Genomic DNA, 24,245 nt, shown 5'->3' with positions numbered 1-24,245 from the left:
GTGACTCTACCTTGGGATACAGCGATGATGAAGATTCCAGTGACGAAGTCCAAAGAACGTCAGAGTCAGTGCACAGAACACTGTATTTGTAGATATTTGGTGATCTTGTCCACGCTCTGTAATTTCACTGTAAGAGTTTCTAACTCCTCATAAAATGTTTTAAAAGCGACTACTACTAAACCATGAAGCTTTGCTTTTAATTTTTGAAATCAATAATATGCTTTTGGAAATATTTGGTAATTGACTACTTTTGCAATGGGTCCATTTTTTAATCACTATTATTATTGGTAATGCTGAAATCAACTAATGTGCAGGCACAGAACTGTATGAACATAAGATTTTGCTTTTAAAGACTGTGAGCATGTTGTGTCTGGATTGTTATGTATATGACAAGTTTTATTTAATATAAAGTAGCAAGATTCATGTGCTAAGCAATCAGGGCAGGGTGTATTTAGTGTGGGCATTGCTAAATTCTAATCTAAGTTCTAGATGTATAATATTCTCATGTATAATCTCAAAAAAAAAAAAAACCCCATAGAAACTACTAAATATACACCAACAAGTAAGAATTGTCTCCTTCTGTGTTTTTCTTTTCTCCTTGTCTAAGCCAGTATTATATGCAACCTTTCTAGTCTCGTCAATATTCTCCATAAACATATAACAAGTGTGGATGGCTTGGTGACAACATAAATCATTAGGATCCTCCTCTATTATATGTATTTGTAACATTAAACCAAAATCCAGATTACATTTATCTTTACCACGGTCTTTGGACCCACAACAGAAACAAATATATGCAGTAATCCCAGTATTGGCAGCTTTTCCCAGTAATACCCTTTCATTAGAAGATTGCCTGCCAAAGTGGAAGATTAACATATATCAAAGCCAAGTAAAGCAGTGTTTTGTTCCTTTAAAGAAGCAGGACCTCAGAGCATTTCTGGACATCTGACTAGAGAGGCAGTATTACCTGAATATTAGGAACAAGGGTGCTGTGGTGGCAGCATGATTTGGGGTCAAATGAACTTGACATTAAAAAACTGCCTGGTATTACATGACATCATCATAAAGCTGCGCAGCAGGTTAGGACATGTCCATGGATGGAAATTCTGTAATTTAAGAGTTAAATGGCTATCAGATTTATTTTGTGGCTAGACACCAAAATATTTTGGTGCTGGCTTTATTAACAAATGTAATTTGTATGGTGGATATTATGACCACTGCTCAAAAGTTATTCTGTGTTTTAATGCATGTATAATTATTATAAAATTTAACTCTGACAAAATATATGAGAGTGTGGATTTGTGGAAAGAATTTGATTCAGAGAACAGTCAATCTGTGTTCAAATACCAGGAGTGCAACTCAAGAGCTGGCTCTGACTGCTGATATATTATGTAGCTTGTATTTTTCATGTACTCATCCGAGACAAAATAATTGCCATTCGCTATATTCGATAAATGGTATTTGTATGAACTCTTTATACAGTTCTTAACATATGCTTCTGTTTAATATGCAACCTTACTAACTTGGTCAATAGTCTGTATAAAAATATAACAGCTGTGGATGGCTAAAATGCCTAGTGACAACATAAAGTCATTAGGATCACCCTCTATTTTATACATTACAACATTCATACCCAAATCTGGATTATATTCATAAGTAACAAAATATTTTATTGAATATCTTAATAGCCTTAATATTTTTACAGTCTACATAAAAAATTCTGCTTCAGAAAAACATTATATTCAATGTTCAAAGTCTAATTTAGATAACATAATAAAATCTTAAACTATTGGCTATTTATGATTAATCCATTAAAATTTATATCCACAAAATATACTCAGAATAAATACTTTTATTTATATTATTTTTAAGATTCCTAATAGTCAAGATGGAAATATTTCTGAATAGGCAATTTCCATTTTTATTTTTTTCTTCTATTTGGCAGTAGGTAGCAGAGATAAAAGGATCTCACTGTGTAGTCTACACAGCCCAGGATGGCCTTGACCTCGTGATCCTCCTCCATGTACTTGGATACTATAGTACAGGTGTGCACCAGTACAGACCGTGTAAATAAGCAACATTATAAATTGTCAAGATGAAGATAGACATGGAAGAACAGATTTTAAATGATGTTTTTATAAAGCCATGGTAGTGTTGCTGTTTTAAGAAGCTATTTGTAGTACCTTATGATACCATAAACACATGGTGAGAATAAGTTATTCACAACTTATGAAGCGCATGGGAATGATGCGCTTCTGCTGGCTGTGTTTTCTTCACACCCCAAAATCACCTTTGATAGAAAATATATCATCTGCAGTTCTCACTTTGTTACTGGGTAAGAGTGACACTGAATGGCTTCTTTCCATTTTCATGCTCAGGTAAGAGAACTGAGGTTTGTGGTGATATATTGCGCACCCTAATAAACTTGCCTGGGGATGAGAGGACAGAGCTAGCCATTAGATTAGACATAGAGGCCAGACAGTGGTGGCACACACCCTTAATCCTAGCACTCGGGAGGGAGGCAGAGATCCATCTGGGTCTCTGTGAGTTCAAAGCCATACTGGAAACAGATCCAGGCAATGGTGGCACACTTTAATCCCAGTACTGGGAAGCACACATGTCTTTAGTCCTAGGAAATGATGGCAGGGCAAAGAAAAGTATATAAGGCGTGAGGAAACAGAAACTAAGGCAGTTCAGCTGAGATCCTTCTGGGTGAAGACTCAGGATTTCAGTCAGAGGACTCATGGAGTTGGTGAGGTAAGAGGTGGTGGCTGTGGCTTGCTCTGTTTCTCTGATCTCTCAGCTTTCATGCTGATACCTGGCTCTGGGTTTTTTATTTAAAGACCATCTAAGATTCAAACAACAGAGGTTTACATAGCTTACAATTTGTAGATCTTAGGTTAACAGTGAGTTCCTGTGATTCTGAAGGCTGTATTTAGGGTTGGATAAATGGGTCAGCAATCAAGACCACATACTGCACTTGCAAATTGTTTGGAAGGAATCTGCTGGAAGACCCATCTCAACTCCCCTCTCCATCTCTTTCCCCAAACCTGCCCCTTCAAAGCCTGCAAACACAGCTCCTCCCCCTGAGAGGCTCAAGATCACCCCTACAGGGTATATAAGTGGTATCCCCCGAAAACAGACATGTGGTTCTTCCAGTCTTGTCCCAGTCTCCTCTCTGGGGTGGGGTTGGGGGGTGGGGGGAAGAATCGCCTAGGAGCGCTTTACCCATTAAACCTGGACTTTTCCTGATTCGGTCTGATTTGGTTTGTTGCCACAGCAGAGAAGCCTCCAGGGAGGCCTAAAACTTATAACAAATGTCCCTAGTTCCATTCCCTAACACGTGGGTGGCTTAAAACTGCCTGAAACTTCAGTTTCAGGAGGATGCAATGCCCCTGGCCTTTGAGGTCACTTCATTACTATGCATAGACGAAGATGATGATGATGATGATGATGATGATGATGATGATATCTGATCTCTACCACCCCCAGGTTCAGGAATGCAATACACATGCCCTCCTTATAGCACACACTAAGTACCTCCTCTATTGGGCACTAAGGATTAAGTAGGGAACAAATCTAGCCATCATCCCTTGCCTGTATATGGCTTAGCAAAAGAGAAATTGAGTCCATAGCTGAATAGCCACATAAATAAATATATGAGTTATAAGTAGTAGTAGCCACTTCTGTGTGGAGATATGTAAGATAATGAGAACAGATACACAGGGAAGCCCACTGGCTAATTCAGGATGGCATGCCCAAGGGAAGGGCACTGGGAATAGGACCCAAAGGACAAACAGGGTTGGAGGGGGCATCCAGTTGGAGAGAAGCGTTTAAGCCTGGGAACAGCATGTTATGAGGACTGGGCACGAGGAAGAACATGTTTGCCAATTTTGAAAGGAGGCCATGTCTTTGGAAGGCAGACAATGTGAAGCAGGCATAAGACGCTCACTCACGCCGGCAGCTCCTGAGACAATCAGACAAATTTTACAGTCAGAGAAAAACTTTGTGTTGGGGGTGGATTTAAAATCTTTTTCTGGGGTAGGAACAAGGGGGTTGGGTCTAGGGGAGAGGGGAGGTGGGAGAGAGACTGGGATGAGAGGAGAGAGGGGCAGCTGTGGTCGGGATGTAAGAGAGAAGACTAAATAAAAATAAAATTAAAAAACATAACATCTACTACAAGGAAGACCTTTCTTTTTTAAAGTAAAAGTCACAAATGGAAAAGGTGTGTAAGAAAAACCTAATCTGCAGCATCTAAGAGTACTTTTCATAAAACATCAGGCACTGGGTGGAGAAACCTATAGAATCTCATTCAAAAACATAAAAGTAGACTCACCAGTAATGGGAAGGCATGCCATAGTCTTGTATGGAAAAATTAATATCAGAAACTGTTGCTTCTGAGATCAGTGGATTAATTCAATACATCTTTACAAGAGTCCCATTGTGGGGATTTTTTAAAAGAAGAAAAATGATTTTCAGGTCGGTATCAAATAATGAATGCTGAAGAGTATCACAAGGGTATTTCTGGAAAAAATAATGTTAGTGAAAGAAAATTTGTTTTGGTTTATCAGATACCAAATGCTGTTTCTGTTAAGCATCTGTAACCCACACAAGATGACATAGCAACACTGAAGGACATAATGAAAGACAGGCCAATGGGGGGAAATAGAGAATTTAGAGTTTGGGTCACAACTGTGTGTGTCTTCAATAGTAAAAGATGCATTGGGAACATCTTTATTTTTGGTGGAACATTGAATTTTCTGGTTTGAAAACATATCAACACAATACTTTTCTATGCAATTACCTCTGTGATGTATTTCAAGCATATTTGCCATTAATTATATTGGCTTAGAAATGTTATCATAAGAAAAGAGGGTGCACTGTCAGGTGTAATTTGGTGTTATGACAATGATAATATTAAGTTTATGGTAGCTGAAAATGACTTGTGAAGTTAATTTACCAAGTCCATCTCTTATTACTGGAGATGAACCAGGGAAGAATTTCAAAGGTCTCAGAGATTAGTAAGAACATGTAATTAAAGAATTTGCAGAGTACCTTTTACTCAGGAGGTGCCTAACTAGTTGGCCTAATACCCTCTTTTCTTATGATAACATTTCTAAGCCAATATAATTAATGGCAAATATGCTTGAAATACATCACAGAGGTAACTGGGTGCCTAACTAGTTTGGGTTTCTTTTCTGTTTCTCTATCCTGAGACTCCTACACCAGACTCCTGTCACCTGCTATAGTTAAAAAAATTGCGTGTTTTTGAAGAGATAATCTTTATATATTTAAGTCACTGGGAGTAATATTTATCAAATACTTGAAGAACCATGAGCTCTGGGACACAGGAATAACTATATATCATAAAGTCCCCAAACCTTACTTGCATAAAAGAAATGTTACTATACTGAGAAAATATTTAAAGTTGGTCATTTGATCTCAAAGATACAATGTCAAACTGATAACAGATGAATTTCCAGGGGTATACCTTTATAGTCTTTAAAAGTTTTAATCTATTCATTCCCATCTTTATCATCATGCAATCAATTCAGAAATTCCCCCAAAAGAACAAAGGAAACTCTCTTATGTAATTTTCTTCCACTTGTGTAAGTGAAACTTTAAATTTGATAATTGTAACAAGCTGCGTTATAACTGCAGGAAATGTGTTATCTATAATATGTGTAAAGTGGCTCTTCACATGAAGCCTAAACCTGAAAGTGCATAAATCAGAGAAAGTTTATATACTTTGGTTCCTGGATGTGTCCCCACAGTCACTTGCCTTTGGTCTTACAGGCTGCACCATCCTAATGTGTCTATTTTTTACACAGGGAGGATGTGAGAACAGCAAACGTAATTGCTGCCGAGGCCGTCACCTGCCTTGTGATTGACAGAGAGTAAGTACCTGGCTTTTTCTATGCATAGCACACGTTCATATCAGCAATATACATGTTTCTGGAATTAGTCATCATTTTGAAGAGCTTTAATACTCACTCGTTTAAAATCTTTTCCATTTCACATGAGTTCTATATTTTATACTCATATTATTCTTAGAAGCGGCTAGCTCTGCCAATCTGGCTTTGTAATCTTTAGTAAGATACTTAACCACTATGAACTACAGCTCCATAGGCTCACTTGAAAAATGAAGATAAAGCAATATCATAGGGATATTTTGAGGATTAGGAAGAACATGTAATTAAAGAATTTGCAGAGTACCTTTTACTCACGAAGTGCTTAACTAGTGCTGGCCATTTTCATGTCTTCTTTAGAACCCTCATTGTTATTGCTTTGAGTGTGTTTTGGTTTTTTCTGTTTCTCTATCCTGAGACTCCTCCACCAGAAGTCTCAGGGAAGATACTCTTGTAAAAAGTATCAGCTTTGGACATGGACAAGTGCCTGTTTAGAGAAATGATAGGCTGTTTCGTGATATCGTCACTGTCTTGCTTCTTCCCTTCATTATAGTTCACAGTTCTTACTGAGATTAGGTAACTGTAAGTAACAGGTTATTGTCCCAGACGAATATGGTTCAGATGCATACAAGCCACATGGAACCAAAGAAGCAGATTTTTCTTCAGTGTAGTGTATGTGAGAAAATTTGTCAGAGAGGCCAAGGGCCTGGCCCAGAGAGAGCTGCTAGGAAACCATGCTAGTGGACCTGCACAGCTGCCTGAGACATTGTGCTGCAGGGAACTACAGCTGGGAATAGAGAACACAAAAAGACAGCATTGGATGAGCCATGGGAACTCTGGGTGGAGACGTCTCCCATTTGATCCAGGACTCCCACTTTTGAGGTCCCTTCATGCTGGATCATGAGATGCTCAGCCATGGCACAGCTGCCACCAGATGGCTGCATCCACAGGTAGCTCTGAAATAGTTGTTTTTTTCTGGGTCGCAGAACCAGTAATGATCTGTCCTTGCTGCCTTTGCTGAACTTACAGTCTACTGAGGTTCTATCATGTACAAAGCATGGTGCTAGGTAAAGAATCTGAAAGTGTCTGGAGGGCATTACAAAGAGTCATCCGAATGAGCAGTTCATAAGGAAACTGTGAGCCAGTTTCCACTGGCAAAGGGAAAACTGTGAAGGTATGATGAGGTTGGGTTACCATAACACCAAATGATGCTATAACAACAACTCTGGTAATACTGAATGGCAAAATAGTCTCCTTTTAACAAATGATACCAAATGATAGACTTAATAGAAAGGACTATATAAAGTGAATTATGGAGGGAGGGTTTGAAAATGGGATATGTAGTTGGGAGCCAAATTCCAGCTGTGATCATGGGGCCATTTATAGAAGGAATATGTAATAACAAATAGGTTTTAAAAGGATAAAAATAAGGGGTTGGCTATCAGACTAAATTAAAGTCTAAGAAATAATTTAAGGATATTTTTAGAAGAGAGAAAATGAGGTGTAGAAGGGGAATCAGACTGGGAGGCATGGTGATATTCCACTGAGAATGAAATTCACTGGTGTGCAATCTTGGATGCTTAAGACAGACGTTCTGCAGGAAGTCATAGAGGTGAGCAGGTATGCAATTCATGTTACAGTAAAAATAAACCTCAAGTGTATTATAAAAAAAGAGAGGTGAAAGGGTGTTTACATTTAGTGCTTTGGTTTAGTCTTCCTGCATTGCACACACATTTCAAGACATCTCCTTATAAAATTAGTATTTAAAATACAACCTGGCATTGTGACCAATGCCTGTAATACCACTTAGGAGGCTGAAGCAGAAGGACTGTCATGGCCTGTAGGCCAGCCTGGGTCCACAGTGAATTCTAGGTCATCCTGGGCTACACTGAGGCTCTGTCTCAAAGAAGAAGAAATTCCAAAATAAAATAAATACTAAGAAATATAGATGCTTAAATGCAGGAAGAGAAAGAGAGGGCTGGTGAGCTCATCTTCATGTTAAAGCCTTCTGGTGATGAGTTTGAGCAGATATCCAGAGAGAGGGAATAACTGAAATGCTAAGGGAAAAGCTGGATATGCTGAGTCTGGAGACTGTAGTGGAGCAAAGGAAGGCGTTTTGAATTCACATCCTCCGTGTTTCTTCATTATTTAAAAAAACAAAAACAAAAACAAATCAGAATAGTCAAACCATAAAAGGGGATGGTTAGGAGGTCTGTGAAGGAATGTTGTATTTTAACTACAGTAAGTTATGGAAATCTATATGACCTTCATATTGTCTCTAGAGCGTAAAATAGAGAAACTGGCAAAGACAGGAAAGGGAGCAGATCAGAGTGCGGCGATGGAGTAGAGACTGCTGGGCAATCACAGCACTTTGTACCCCACAGTCCTTTATGTGTCGTACATCTTCACATCTGTGTGGTGCTGCCTATGGTGCTATTGTGTTCCCCAAAATATTGTGCACTCTAAGAAACTTATCTGGGGTCAGAGAACAGGACAGTCACTAGATATAGTGGACTTTAATCCCAGCATTCCAGGGCAGAAATCCGTCTCATCTCTGTGAGTTCAAGGCCACACTGGAAACAGCCAGGCATGGTGACTCACACCTTTAATCCCAGGGGGTGATGGCAGAAAGCAGAAAGGTATACAAGGCAAGGCATGAGGACGAGGAACTAGGCTGGTTAAGCTTCAGGCTTTCAAGAAGCAGTGCAGCTGAGATCTATTTCAATGAGGACTCAGAAGCTTCCAGTCTGAGGAAACAGGATCAGCTGAGGAACTGGTGAGGTGAGGTGGCTGTGGCTTGTTCTGCTTCTCTGATCTTCCAGCATTCACCCCAATACATGGCTCTGGGTTTGTTATTATTAATAAGACCTTTTTAAGACTCCTGCTACAGCTGCCTGAGACGTAGGTATCATGCTTTCTTTATAGAGGATGGAGCTGAAGCCCACTGAGGTTTATTAATTTGATGGGTTTTTAAGTAAATAGAGCCCACATTAACTTAGCTATGTGTGTGAACACTAGACAGGACTTTGAGGATCATTGTCATGTGGTCTTGCTCCATCTCTTCTGCCTATTGATGTAAGAGCTAAGGAAGCATCAAATAGCATTGCACATACACGTTCTCCTTCATCCTTCTCTTTTCCTAACCCTAGGCTTATCACTGTGCAGTAGAGATGGATAGGCATTGTCAACAGAGCTCAGCACTTGAATATTGACCAAACAATTCTATGAGAATATGCAAAACTACTCAAACTCACTTTCCTTTTCAATGAGACAATGGGATAATATTACCTAAATTATAAATTTGAACTGAAAACAAATAATTTAACATGTACAAAGAGCATGCATAGCAGAACATGAGTGGTAAGCTCTGAAAAAAATGTGTACTTCATACATGCACACACATACTCACACATACACACACACACACATTCACTGAGAGAGGTCCAGTTTTAAACAGAAATACAAAAAAGACAAATTAAGTCTTTGAACTCAGGAGGTTTATGACTTTTAGAGGAGATCTTGAGTCTCCAAGAAAACATTGAATCCATAACAGAAAGAAAGAATGAAAGGAAGAAAGGAAGGAAGGAAGGAAGAAAAAGAAAGAAAGAAAGAAAGAAAGAAACCAGAGAGACACACAGACAGAGACAGAGATACAAACTAAGACAGAGAGAAAGAGAACAGCAATGGAGGATCCTGTCAAAACTGCTGCTGGTACCTAATTTATGTCCAATTAGAGCAGCACCAGGGCATCATCCTGTGCAAACAGATGGCAGACATTAGGACTGTCAGCAAAAGGAGCTCCCTCCACTAATTTACAAGCTAGGTACCATGTTACATAAGCCAGCAGTTATGCTTTCCTGGAGGGAAGCAGAAGAACACCATTGTAACCAATCATGAATGTCAAACTTTTGTTTTAAAGAAGTGCTCATTGTCAAATCAAAAAATGATGACTAGATACCTGTTCCTGCCAACAGCATTCCCGAAGATTTTTTTTCTTATATCCTATTCATTATCTTTGTACCCTCCAATGTTGGTCCCCCAATGCCATCTGACTGCCTGTCTTTCCAGCTTTGACATCATAGCTGATGTTCCCACATCCTCTTTCCTTTGCTCTAAAGACATTAAATCCCTTTGCTAGTTCCACTACACACACACCTGTTTTTCATCTCTGTGTGTCTTAATTCCATTCTTTCATTTTCCAGCCCTTTACTTTAGGCTTTGCATTAATTTTGGTAAAGGCTAATTTAGGATTAAGATAAGACTAAAAAGTGAGTGAAAATCCAGAAACCTATTTTAAGTTTTCAGGAACCTTCAGAGAATAGAAGAGGGATGTGGTGATACATTGTGTATGCTCTAACAAATACAGCTTGCCTGAAGATCAGAGGGCAAAGCCAGCCACTAATTAGCCATAGAGGCCAAGCAGTGGTGGCACACACCTTTAATCCCAGAACTTGGGAGGCAGAGGCAGATGGATTTTTATGAGTTCTAGGCTACCCTGAGCCACACAAGATTGATCCAGTCTAGAAAAGAAACAGACCCAGGCAGTGGTAGCACACACCTTTGATCCCAACACTTGGGATCTTATGCCTTTAAGCCCAGCACTAGGGAGGTGGAGACAGGAAGTGGTATGGCTGAGTAGAGAGAGGAATATAAGGCAGAAGGAGACAGGAGCTAAGAACCCTTTCAGCTGAGGATTTTGTAAAGGTAAGAACTAGTGGCTGGTTGCTCTGCTTCTCTGTTCTTTCAGCTTACACCCTGATATCTGACTCTGGGTTTTTATTAATAAAACCAATTAGGATTCGTGCTACAGAGGGGTGCAAGAGAAAAGACTTGGAGACTAGAGTCCATTCACACACACTATTCTAAGCACATCAGTCAGGTCAGTTTCCTGAGGGATTATGTACCATGGTAATTTGTCCACCTAGGTTGCCTGTCTTCTTCTTTGTATAGCATGCCCTTCTCTGTCCACATGATTGGGCTATTGAGACTCCATCTGCCGCATAACCTATGGCCATATTACTTAACTGAGAGGGTGATAAACTTAAAGCCAGTGTTAGCCTTTCGTACAACCTAAGTGATTTTTATTTTGGCTCATTTTTTGGGGAAAGAAAGTTGGGGTGATGTGAGGATATTGGCAGGATGATTGCAAGAAACAAATGTACCTTGTTAGAATGCAGTCCGCTACAATCATTTTGCCTGGTCTTTTCTTTTCTTTTCTTTCCTTTCTTTTCTTTTCTTTCTTTTTTTTATGGAGCTGTAATTGACTACTGCACTTTTCAGAGACACATTCTAAGTAGGAAAGATAAAATCCAGAAGTTTAGAAGAAAGGCCCTGTATTAGTTTAGTTTAATGATGTGAGTTGAATTCTAGCCTGTCCTTTACAAGTGTGATCTAACTACAAAACAAGCACACTTCCCAAAAAAGAAAGCTATTCCAGGAAGAGTCAGTGTGGTTTAAAGTCATGGAAAAAAGATGCAGGGACAGCTCTTTGGGATGCTTGCTTTTCCTAATGCCTTAAACTGGTCACAGACCTTCCACTGATGCTGGTTTTCCAGCAAAGATGAACAGCTTCTCTGGCTAGGATGTGCATTGAAGAGTTCCAGACTCAACTCAGCAGCTGGACCAGAGCTCACTGCTTACCTATCCTGCATTAGCCCTCCTTAGCAATATACTTGCCATTTATGAGATTTCAAGGCAAATATAGGAATGGTTTGTAGCCCTACTCTATTACACAAGGAACAGTGTCTCAGATTCTGTGGACTCTATTAGGAGCCCACTGTCATTAATATCTTGATGTGAAATGACAAAACTTAGCACATTCTTATATACAAAGCATTGTTTGAAAAATTTGACATGTCTTAATTGGTTATCCAATACTAATACTGAGTAGTCAGCCATGAGATTATACACATACAATCAGCACTAAATGAATCAGCAGAGGGTGTGTGTGTGTGTGTGTGTGTGTGTGTGTGTGTGTGTGTGTGTGTGACAATAAGTAAAAGAGGCTATGATTGCAAGAAAGAGTAAGTATGGCAAGAGTAAGTACTCCTTAAGAAGGAGTAGGGTATGGCATGAGAAGACTTGGAGGGATGAAAGAGAAGGGAACAAATGATGTGATTGTATTTTAATTTAAAAATAATAAAAAGCTCATTGTATGAAATTCTCAATGAACTAATAAAAATTTTTGATACAGTAAAGAAAAAGAAAGTAAATTTTTATGAGAGATTAGGTGAATCATAAATAGCCTAAAAGATGTTTAAAAAGGAGAGAGGGCCGAAATACTCCTCTGTAACTCTCACTAAGCTATATAGCCATTTGTCAAAACACCACAACTCTTCTCAAGATGAACTCTGTTGCAGATAGATCAAAAGATAACAAACACGTCTATTATAATAATTAAAATAATTAAAGTTGCATTCTTATATTTCAATGTCTTTAATAATTAGAATAAAATAGAAAGACTTTGAAAACCCACTCTCACAAATTTTCTAGTTAAGAAACAAGAGTTGAGTCACAGAAGGAATATAGATTTCCAGTTCTTTATTGCTGAAGGCTGAGCTACATGCCTCATAACATGTGCCAATACTGCCTCACCCCCATCATATAATGCTTTGGATGACCAAGATAGGAAACTTATACACTTACATAATGGAGTAAGCAAATATTGAGCCTGTATTATGTGTTAAATTTTAGGTTCAGTGTTACAATATATATGAAAACAGACAGTTGCCTTTAAAGAGAGTTGCACGTCTGAATGAACAGATAAGATCAAAACAAAGAAGCTGATACTGGTGTTTTATAAATTCAGCTGAATGAAGTATCTGGTGTTAATTCTACTATTTCTTTTCTTTTTTTTTTTTTTGGTTTTTCGAGACAGGGTTTCTCTGTGTAGCTTTGCGCCTTTCCTGGAACTCACTTGTAGCCAGGCTGGCCTCGAACTCACAGAGATCTGCTTGGCTCTGCTTCCCGAGTGCTGGGATTAAAGACGTGCACCACCACCGCCCGGCAATTCTACTATTTCTTAAAAAAAAAAAAAAAGAATGAAAGAAAATATCAGTGAGTAAAATACTTCAGTTTCAAATGACATTCCATTGGGATAAGCGCCATCACAAGTCAGATTCCCAACCAATTTGGTTAAATAGTTGGAATTAATTGATTAACACATCAAGTCCATTAATTCTGTTGTTTTAGTTCACTACTTCAAAGGCCGGCAGGCACTTACTGACTCATTTTCTTTGCCTCTCATGAGAAATATCCTGCTATTGTTTCCTACTGTGCTATGTTCCTTTTACTCACCACATTATGCGTTTCCATTTTCTATTTTGACTTACATTCTACAAATTTAGGGAAAGGACAAAATCTGTTTTGTTTGCCTCTGTTTTCTTGTTTTTAACAGTCTCAAAAAGGATAGTAAAAGCTCATTAGATGTCTCTTGGGGTGAATGAATGGATGAGCCTGTATCAGTCTTGGTCTAATCACAATGGAGACAGCATATAATAACTTGAACATGAAGGGCAAGGTGTAAACAATTAGAGACTATAGTAGATAACTAGAGTAATAATGTGTGTTTACTGAGAAGTCTAAAGCATATGGAAGCAGCAGTGGTAAGGAGCAATCACTGAACCCTAGTCCCAAAAGAATGTTCCAGGGGCTCATATCTACCTCGCCCCCTTTCTCCTGTCCTCCCCTCTCTTCTCTTGACCCTATTGAGACTAAGAACTGTACCTTGATACTGAGTATGGTTTCTAAAACCCACTGCTGTTGAGGCCTGGAGAGATGGCTCAGTGAATAAGAGCACTGGCTGCTCTTTCAAAGAACCTAAGGTCAATTCTCAGCATCCACATGGTATCTCATAAGGTCTGTAACGATGCTTTGCAGGGACAGAACACCCATTTCTGACTTCTGTGGGCACTGCACATATGTACATTGCAAACAGACATATATGCAATCAAAATACACATAAACATAGATAATTGTAGTAGAAAATTTAAAACTCACTGCTGTTGGCATCTGGGGACCAGGAACTTGGTTTGTATTGGGCGATGGTTTTTGAGGTGGGGATAGGGACATTCTTTTGCGCCGTATAATGCTTAACAACACCCTGATTCATGTACTGTCTACTTAATACTACTAATTCCCCAAAATGATGAACAAAGTGTCCCAGGAATCATCTAATATCCCTTGGTCAACAAAATCCACCCCATCTCGGAAGAATGCAGCCAACCAGTGACAGCTGTGGAAGAGCTGTTGTGTCGTGGCTGTAGAAACGGTGCCGGACATCTCACTGCAGGGTTCTTGGAAAAGCTGCTCCCAGGCAGTTGAAAAGCTATGTCTCGGGAAGTCTACCGGCCACTGGGTACTATAGCGCACATACGGGAGGAATTATAAGCACACACTAGGATATTATAAGCACACACTAGGATGCAGACGCAAAATGCTTCGTTCTTTCTTTGTTTCTCCAGTGCTGACATCGTGCCATTGCTAATCAGCAAGGCAGAATTATTTAAAATGTAAGACACATTTTCGAAAGACAAGGGAAAAGGCTGAGAAAATCTGAGCATGGGGATGTGTGCCTATAATCCCCATACTTGAGTGGCTAAGGCAGAAGAATCATTGTGAGTTCATACCAATCTGACTTACTGTAGCTAGACTCTCCTTATAAAAATAATGCAAACAAAAATAGAAGATGGGAGAGAGAGAAAAATCAAGAACCAGGACACATTCCATACCAAATCCTATTCTGCCACCCAGACCTAACGATGAAGAACAGCAGCTTCTCCTGTCTGATATTAACTTATGATCCTAACAATTCAAGGGTGAACAATTCTTCACTAAGAACTGAAGGCAGAAGAAGATTGTTTTGCCTGAAGTGCCTCAAGGAACTTCTTGGACAGAGTGACTTTTAAGCTAGGTTCTTATAAATACGAGTAGGAGTTTTACAAATAAAGGAAGGCAAAGTGAAGGTTCATGAGGGCAGGGCTTCCACAAACACAGACTCAATGGCTTTTGTGCAGTATTGAGTGGAACACGGTAAGAATAGAGAACTTACAGAAGAAACCGGAAAAACATCATACAGATAGAGGCTGAGAGTTGAGTTTGGGAAGAAGAATTGGGGACAGCTTACCAAGAAATCTCCTAATAGGAGATAGATAGAGAACTGAACAGTTAAGAGCACTGGCTGCTTTTTTGCTGAGGACCAGGGTTCTAATCCCAGCACCCACATGGTGACTCACAACGGTCTGTAACTCCAGTTCCAGGGGACTGACAACCCTTTCTTGATTTTATTTTCAAAAATTTAAGCATTAAACAGCAATCCTTAAAATACAGTAACCTTTGGAATATCATATTTGCCTGCCTGAGCAGTGATTGTAGCTGTTTATTTGGGGAGGCAATTCTAATGTGTCTTGAAGTGGAGTAGGTATAGGGATGGGCAGAGGCCAGGAGCATTTTCACATAGAAGTCTAACAGTAAGGTTAAAAACAATGGGAAAATCATTAAAGTTGAAATCTGCTCCAGATACTCACTGCACATTTTTGGTAGAGTTAAATAGATTTGCTTATTTTAGTGGCACACTTCCCTGGTGAGACAGTCATTATAGGCCCAGCTGGGTCATAAAGATCTAAGACTTTCGTTTTCTTTTCAATATGTCTCACAGTTGGTACTCATCTGAAGCACATACTGTAGGAACATGAATGGAATTAGCATCAGCCGCAATAGTAGGGATGCCTCATCTCTCTCCAAGTGTTACAATAGAAGCCTTTTCAGAACTTATCTCCCTGGATGAAATACAATGGTCATCTTATCTACAAGCCCTTCTACAGCCATGTAATTGAACTAATTTTGAATAGATTCCACATTATCAAAGGCAAATCATGATTTGGTGGTTGATAAAGAAGGTGCTGTCTTGCTAGCTGAACTGGAGATGGATAATACATTATCATTCAGAAAGAAACCTGAATGACAGAAGTTAATGAGTCCTATTTGTCTGGTTTCACAAGATGTCTCTCGCTCTCTCTCTTTTTACATCTCTAATATACTCTATGCTCTATAATTTTATATGTGATAACCACCAAAAAGGAGGGAATTCAGAAAAGCATAAATATCTTGTCATTTAATAGTAACTATTGTCAAATTCCATCAACCTTAGTATATTAATTAAGTAGTTCATTTCACCTAGATTTTTTCCTGCTTTACCCACACCCAGCAATAGCATTGGTGTGTTACACACTCACTGAGGCTCACACAGAAGTAGATGGGCAGATAAGGACTAATGAAGCAAATCATTTTTTCTCACAGCATACCTATAAGAAATTCTGTCTCCTCTTTGAAATAAATGAAGCTTCAGAAAGTCCAAGTGTCATGTCCCAAAATACATAACATGTAAATAGAGTTAATAACACTAACCTTCATGACTTAGCACATCACATTGATGATTTGCTATAAGCATAACTCATTTTCTTTGTCTTCTTACATCCTTAGCTGTTCTTAGACATTTAAGTCACTTTAATCCTTAATTCTATAAAGAGTTCTGTGCATTAGGCATCTTTACTTACCCCCAGAAGTATTTCCCTGAAGGGACACACAGAGGGAGGGATTACTGATTTAAAGGTCAGCATGTTTTAAAATAATTTCATAGAACCATTACACAGTTCACCCCTCGATGACAATGCATGGGAATGTATTGTAGCCTATCACCATCGCCAGCTTAAGTTTTCGGTTGAAATAGTTTTAAAAGACACAATAATGGCGAGTTAGCCAAAGATATGAAATATATCGTAATCATAAAAGAGTGCACTTGACATCTTTTTTCTTCTTATGGCGCTTAGTTACTAACAATTAAAGCTATGAAGATTTGTGCAGTGTTTAACAGCTGCATCCTCATCCTAGGGAAGAATAAATACATTTTAGAAGCTTCAGAAAATTGAGGAAAAAAATGAAGATGACCTTCTTCTGAACTGTCAAAAGTAAATAGTAAAGGTCAGAAGAGTACCTGGGAAGGGAGGGCAGGCTAGAAAGAAATGGAAATTATCCAGGTGTCTTACATGCCTAGGGACCAGAAAACTGACTTGAGAAGATTCAGCGCATTGATGGCAGATAATGGTAGACATGGTAGAGAGTGGCAGGAAGGGAAAAAAGCTGAGAAAAGCTAATTCATGAATATGAGTGTCTACATGTGATGTTTTGGATGTGTGTACTCACACATATTCCTGCCATCTTGAGCATTTAGGACAAAGATCAGCTTGGAGAATCAGTTGCCTTCCTTCAAGCTTGAGTCCAGGGGAGGATGCCAGGCTCTGCAGCAGACACCTTTACTCTCAGAGGTATCTCGCTGGCCTGACGACTTATTTTAATATTCTCTTATCTACTAATCCTTACAATAGTCCCCTGGGAACATTTAAGAAAGGGAAACTGGATTAGAGAGCTCAGTGACCTGGACAGAGTCACCTGCCCAGCTGGGGTTATCTGACTAAGACCGGCTCTGCTTTCTACACCCTATTTTGCTTGTTGCCTTTGCTCCACCAAAATAAGTGGGAAGCTTGATTCTGTTTGGGCGATGTTTTGGACGATAAGTAGAGACTGGAAGAGGTAGGTCAAAGGTGTATAACAAAGACAAAGTGTGATTCCTTCCTACTGAGACTGTAAGTATGGGTCGCCTGAGTAAGACAACATGTTGAGGCAGAAAGAGCAAGGAGCTCAGGAGCGATTGCGAAGGCGAGCTTGATGGCCTCTAGTAAACAGGAAGGCTCTGAGAACACCAGGATGGGCTGCAGCATTAACCTTAAAAGTTCTTATTAATAAAGACAAACCATGGGCCAGGTACTGGGGTGAAAGCTGGAAGGTCAGAGAAGCAGAACAAGCCACAGGCCACCTCACCTCGCCAATTCCTCAGCTGACCCTGTTTCCTCAGACTGGAAGCTTCTGAGTCCTCATCCAAATGAATCTCAGCTGAACTGTGCTGCTCAAAGCCTAAAAGCTTAACCAGCCTAGTTCCTGGTCCTTACATACCTTTCTGCCATCACTTCCTGGGGTTAAAGGTGTGAGTCACCATACCTGGCTATTTCCAGTGTGGCTTTGAACTCACAGAAATCCAGATGAATCTCTGTCTCCCAAGTGATAGGATTAAAGGCGTGTGTGCCACCATTTTCTGGCCTCTATGTCTATCTAGTGGCTGTTCTGTTCTCTGAACCCAGATAAGTTTATTAGGGTACACAATATATTGGGGAACACAATTATCACCACAATTTGCACTCTGAATTGCAATAAATAAAAAAGATAATTAGGAAGATGGGAGATGTAGGAGCCAGTATAGAGAGAAGCTGGTATATGCAATTCTGGGTAAATTGAAGAATATGAGGTGTCAGTGAGATATGGGTAACACTGTAAAGTGGCAGATGTGTTAATCTGAAGAGTTCAATGATAATGGTATTGTCTCCTGAAGGTATGGTTTCTGGTGAGTTATATAACTTTCCCAATCCTTGTCTCATGTCTACTGTTGCTAGCCTGGGGACACTGGCAATGTCTTGAGGCAATTCTGTTATTACAATGGATTTACTGCTCATGTCTTGTGGGCAGAGGGCAGGGCTTCTCCTAAACATCTTATAATACCCTGGGCATTCTCTACAGCCAGGAGAATTATCCTGTCAAAACCATCAGTTTAGGTGAGCGTAAGAAATCCTGATGTAAGCTCTCCATAAAGTATGACCACAGTGGTTGCCTTATAGGGTTGTGAGCAAGCATAAAAGATTAAATGTATATAAGACCTTGGGTATTTAAGGTAAATAACTCTATTGGTGAAATAGAAACAAAAATGGTGTGGTGGTTTGAATAGGTATGCCCCCCAAAGACTCAGGTGTTTGAATGGTTGGCCCATATGGAGCAGCGCTGTTAGGAGGTGTGGCCTTGTTGGAGGAAGTGTGTCACTGTGGAGTGCACTTTGAGATCTCCTGTGCTCACATTACACCCAGTGTGGCAGTTATTTCTGCTACCTGAAGATCAGGATGTGCAACGCTCAGCTCCTCCAGCACCATGTCTGCCTGCAGGCCACCATGATGATAGTGGACTAAGCCTCTGAAACTGTAAGCCAGCTCCAGTTAAATGTTTTTCTTTATATGAGTTGCCTTGGTCATGGTGTCTCTTCGCAGCAATAGAAACCCTAACTAAGACAGATGGCAAAGACAAAGATTACAGTAACTTACATCAACAAGATGGTAGAGGGAGAAGTATGTATGAAGGAGCGCAGAGGGAGAAGGTGCAAATGAGGAAATGGACAGTCGGGCAAAGAAGCAGCCAGTGCTTCTCTCTACACCCAAGCAACGCTGCCATTCTGTCCTGAACCTCAGACAGCTCAGAGAGGATGGGAATGTGGAAAACAGCAACAGCGCCAGACTAATAGTGACGACCACTTTGAGGGACAGTTACGGTAAGAGTGAAAGAAAGATGAGACTAAACTGCAAACCTGTGATGGGTTGAGAAGTCAAAAGGAAAAAGGACAAGGGACAGGAGGACACTTTCACTGGCTGTCTGTCCACAAAGGATAATTTTATAGTGCAGGGTTAGACACTGTAATGTTTATGGATGGAAAGAAGAATCTAAATGGAGAGAGTAGTGAAGAAAACATCACTGATAGGACAAGAGTCAAGAGGAGAAAAATGAAAGAGATTTGTAATAAAATGGGAATCTGCAGGCTGGACGGGTGGCTCAATAGCTAAGAGTGATTCTAGCTCTTCCAAGGACCTGACTTAAATTCTCAGCACCCGAATTGGATGGCTCACAATTGCCTATAACTACAGCTCCAGGGGATCTGACAGCCTCTTCTTGCCTTAGTGGTCTCTGTCTCTGTCTCTCTGTCTCTGTCTCTGTCTCTGTCTCTCTCTCTCTCTCTCTCTCTCTCTCTCTCTCTTTCTCTCTCTCTCACACACACACACATGCATGGATGCATGCACACACACGTACACACAAATAAGGAATGATGATAAACTTTTTTTTTTCAGAGGAAGGGCAATTTGTTTTAGAAAATAGTGTACTTCCCATGAAGGAAGTATAATCATCACACTGTACAGAATTGTGAGTGAAAAATGGTGGAACCAAGACCTTAACATTTTCAAAGTTATGGATATAAATGTTATTAAGAAGTGACTGTGCTGAGCATGCAAAAAGCCTGGATCCTACTCCAGAACCAAAAGTAAAAGTAAACAAACAAACAAACAAACAAAAAACCCACCCCCTAAAATAAAGAAAACTAAATAAGAAACTAATACATCTACAGGGCATCATGGTACATGCCCTTCAGCCTAGCACTTGGGAAGCTCAAGCAGGCCTGCATGGGCTACATATTCATGACTGTCTCAATACACAAACGCATAGGAACTAAAGGAAATTTAAAGAAAGTTAACCTGAGGTTTGGGGCAGATCTAAGAGAGTTACTGACGGGAACTAATACTTGAATTGACCTTGATGAATGAGCAGGAAAAGCCTCAGAAACAGGAAGAAAATGCGCCAGTCAAGGAGGCTGGCTGGGGAAGGTGTGACGGGCTCTTACGTTTAGTTGCTGAACAGCTCTTTGCCCCATCATGAGAACATCCTCAAGTTAACACGTATGATGTGCTACATTTTAATTTTGCTGTCACCACCTTTGAATTTAAAACATATTAAAATTGTGAGTGACCATCATAATTATGGACCATGAATAAAGTTTTGATAATTTTTGTAGTTTTTTTAAGTGTTAATTTTCTTATATCTGTGCCTAGATCCCAAGAAAATTATGTGTTTTAAAAAGAGAAGTGAAAGAGAATTTGTTCAGTGTACAATATACATGTAAAATGTCTTTATTAACATAATACTATATACAAAGAATATATAGTAAAAATGTTTAAATGTAAATTGCATGGACTTAGAAAAAATAGAAGCAAACATTTTCCCAAAATAGTGACACAAGAAAGTGTATCTTTTGGGTTGCCACTAATATTTCTTTACTAAGTTCATTATGGACTAATTATGTGTCTTGATCTGTACGTTGAGGTCCTAACACCCAGTGTGACTATATTTAGACACAGCCATGAAGGAAGTAATTAAGGTTAAATGAGCTCATTGGCTATAACTCTAATCCCATGGGACTAGAGTCCTTGGAAAAGGCAGAAATACACACTGGAAGCTAATATGAGGACCCAGTGAGGACAAACTCACTAAGCAATGACAGGGAGAAAGACCTCACCAGAAAACAACCATGGTCAGTCCTTGGTCTCGGACTTCCAGACTCTAGGATGTTAGGGAAGTCACTTCTGTTGTCTAAATTGTACTTTCTTGGGTTTCACATAGCAGCACAAGCAAACTAATGCCCTCCCCTCATTAGTGCCTTTAGAGTCAGTGTGTAGCGAATTCGATGTTCTGTTAAAGATGGGGTTGGCCATGGGGGCTGGATGCCAGAGACAGAGATGTGATTCTAAAGCACAGCCCCAGCTATTCATCATCTGCTTCAGCCTGCCATGTTGGGAGACAGAATGGTGGCCACAGTAGAGATCAAATCCCAATGGAAAGCGGACTTGTGACTTCCGTGAGTTGTATTAGCCTTGATTGCTCATCTGTAGAACAAGAGAAAACTCACGCAAAAAAATATAAAAACTAAAAACATGTAGTTTTTCCATATTTTGTCTTTGATATTTTTATTAAACTGTGTAAGCATTAATTTATGAGATTTAAGGATATTTTTACTGTGAGTATCTAATTATTCTGGAAGAAACTTCTGTTTATTTTAATTTTTATTGTTTGTTCTTTGACAATTTCATACATATATAATATGCATTCTGATGGTTATAATTGCCTCCTTTCCCACCTCTATTGCCCCTCCTCTCTCTACAAGTCACCTTCCCACGTTCAAGACCTTTGTTATTGTTTTTGAGACCCACAGATTTTAGCTAGGATCATCTGTGTGATCATGAGTGTGGAATATCTCTTAGAGCCTGAGTGAGTTCCTTAGTGGGTACCCCTGATGACAATGACTGCCCCTAGCCCAGAACCATCATTAGCAAAGAATGGTAGGATCTCTACAGTTCTTTACCACTCTGTGATTGACATTAATAGCCCCAGTCTTGTGTAGGTCAACTAACGGCAGCCACCACACTGTGAGATGGTGATTGTGTTAGCTGTGTAGTGCCCAGAAGACAGTATTTCATGGCCATTCTCTTCTGTCCTTGCATTATTTCCAGCCTCTCTTCTGCAATGTTCCCTGGGCCTTAGAGGTGGGTGACATAAATGTCCTATTTAAGGCCAATCACTCAACCATCACTTCCTCTTAGAGTCACCAGCAGCCATGTGTCTCTGCATTCACCACACATACCGCAAAAAAAGGGCTTCTCTGAGTCAAGCTAAAAGTGGCATTTGTCTGTTACTATAAATGTGAGTATTTAGAAGGCAACTCGATACTATGACAATTGAACTAAATAAACATATTAAGCTCACCCTTATAATCTAAGCTGACCTCTGCCATGGGCCTTTGACCATGTTTACAGTAAACAGAATGAATTCCTTCCTGTGATTCAGGCCTCACATTCAGTCAGAAAGAGTTTGTTGCTTCCTTAACAGTTGTGAGATTATTGCATCAGCAGACACTTCTTGCTGGAAGATGGATATTATAGCATGCAGGGTTAACAGCTGGATAAAACAAGTCTTAACCACTGCAGACTGCATAGTACTTTCTAGCACTATGAAAGCTAGCCAGCATGGAGGAAGCTTCAAGCTCAGGTCCAGCCCAATTTCTCTACAATTTGCAACCAGATACATGGCATCTTCAGCAATGGAGTCTTAGCAACTAGTTCTCATTGAGCGACCAAGAATTGCTTTTCCCAGTTATGTCATAAGAGCTAAAAGGAAGTTCAGTGATAAATTTTTGTAAGATTGTCAAGCTAGGGACTAACGTTTTTAGTCATAAATAAAGGTTTTCTAAAAAAGATACCATGGGATAAATTTATTGTACTCTCTAAGGAGTTCATAAATTTCATACAGTTTTGTACTTACATGATAGTTTTATGTACAAACTGTAAATGTCATACAGTTTTAAATAGCCATTTATTTAAAAAGTTCTTTAAAACTATTATTTGATATAATTAATACAGAATGCATTAACTATATATTTTTACTTGTTTTAAATAAATGAAGCTTATTTTTCTTTAGTCTATTTGGAGAGGAATTTTTATAGACTAAGTGAATTGATAATTTTAGAGTATGTTTTAAAAAGTATGCTTGAAAATATTTAATATGTAAGACATTTGATATATGCCCTAGTTTTTATTTTGAAAATGGGAAAAAAATCAAATGTTTGTCCATTTGTGATTCTTATTCCAAAACAGATGATAAATTTTCTTAGAATTGAGAATCTTCTATGTTATAAGAAAAGTTAAATAATTTAGTATTGATATTTGGTTTCCACAGTGCAAAATGGATTATTTTGATGAAGTTAATGAGGCCTCTATTAAATATCAACATTAGTTTTCAAAACAGTGATATTTTCCTCAAATTGTCCATAGAGGAGGAGCAAGTCATAGATCCAGTCATTGCAGAAGATAGAGTAATGTGAGGGAAGTCCTGGCACTGATAACTCAGGTGCCTTGATGCCTTGTGCTTCAAACAATTTTATGCATTATTTGTTTAACCAACATTTTTCATTATTACCAAAATATAGGTAGAATATTCATTGAAGCTGAAGTTTTGTCCTGTATATTCATATTTCATATAGACAAATTCATAAAAAAATACCTTGAGTTAGAAACAAAAGTTTGTGTCAGAAAGTGCAAACTTTGCTTGTCATCTTCTGATCACATGCTTAGACATAAAATGAATAGATCAAAGGATGCATTCACCTTTTCCTTTCAGTTTCTCTTACAATCAGTCTTCTAGTACACAAAGAAAGACTGGTGGATGAGACAGGCTAAGATCTTGTTGTGAAATCAAGATTTTAGTGTGGGGAAGACAACCAATATTTAAGCAAAGTTGCTTTATAGATGGTAATAAGTGAGAATGAGTCAAAGTAACAGAGAATTAGCAGTAAGGCTGTAGGTTAAAGATTAAATTATATTGGCTGCCCTGGGAAGACCTGTCTGAGGAGGATGCACTTGAGCTGAGACCTGAATGGTATTAAAGGAAATTCTATGTGAACGCATGGGCAAAGAACATTCCAGACACAGGATGTATGTCCTAAAGCAAATGCAAGGGAGAAATTAGGATGGTTGTAGATGCCAGCAGAATAGTGACACCATCTGACTCATGTTTTAAAAGATTATCTTGCCTGCTTGCAAGAAAGTGTGTCCATAAAATAAAATAAAATTATCCCCAAACAGGCACTGG

General features: G+C 39.2%; 1 protein-coding gene across 1 annotated transcript in view; it reads left to right on the top strand.

The window, feature by feature from the left end:
* The window catches only part of Prkg1 (protein kinase cGMP-dependent 1), a 1,109,494-nt gene that overhangs the window by 960,965 nt on the left and 124,284 nt on the right, over positions 1–24,245 (top strand). The window contains 1 exon segment of the mRNA XM_028895018.2: positions 5,832–5,897. Coding sequence (XP_028750851.1) covers positions 5,832–5,897 — 66 coding nt within the window.

The sequence above is a fragment of the Peromyscus leucopus genome, chromosome 1, assembly GCF_004664715.2.
Source record: "Peromyscus leucopus breed LL Stock chromosome 1, UCI_PerLeu_2.1, whole genome shotgun sequence".
Classification (NCBI taxonomy): domain Eukaryota; kingdom Metazoa; phylum Chordata; class Mammalia; order Rodentia; family Cricetidae; genus Peromyscus; species Peromyscus leucopus.
Note: the sequence above shows the minus strand (reverse complement) of the source record. Positions and strands in the feature narration are given on the sequence as shown.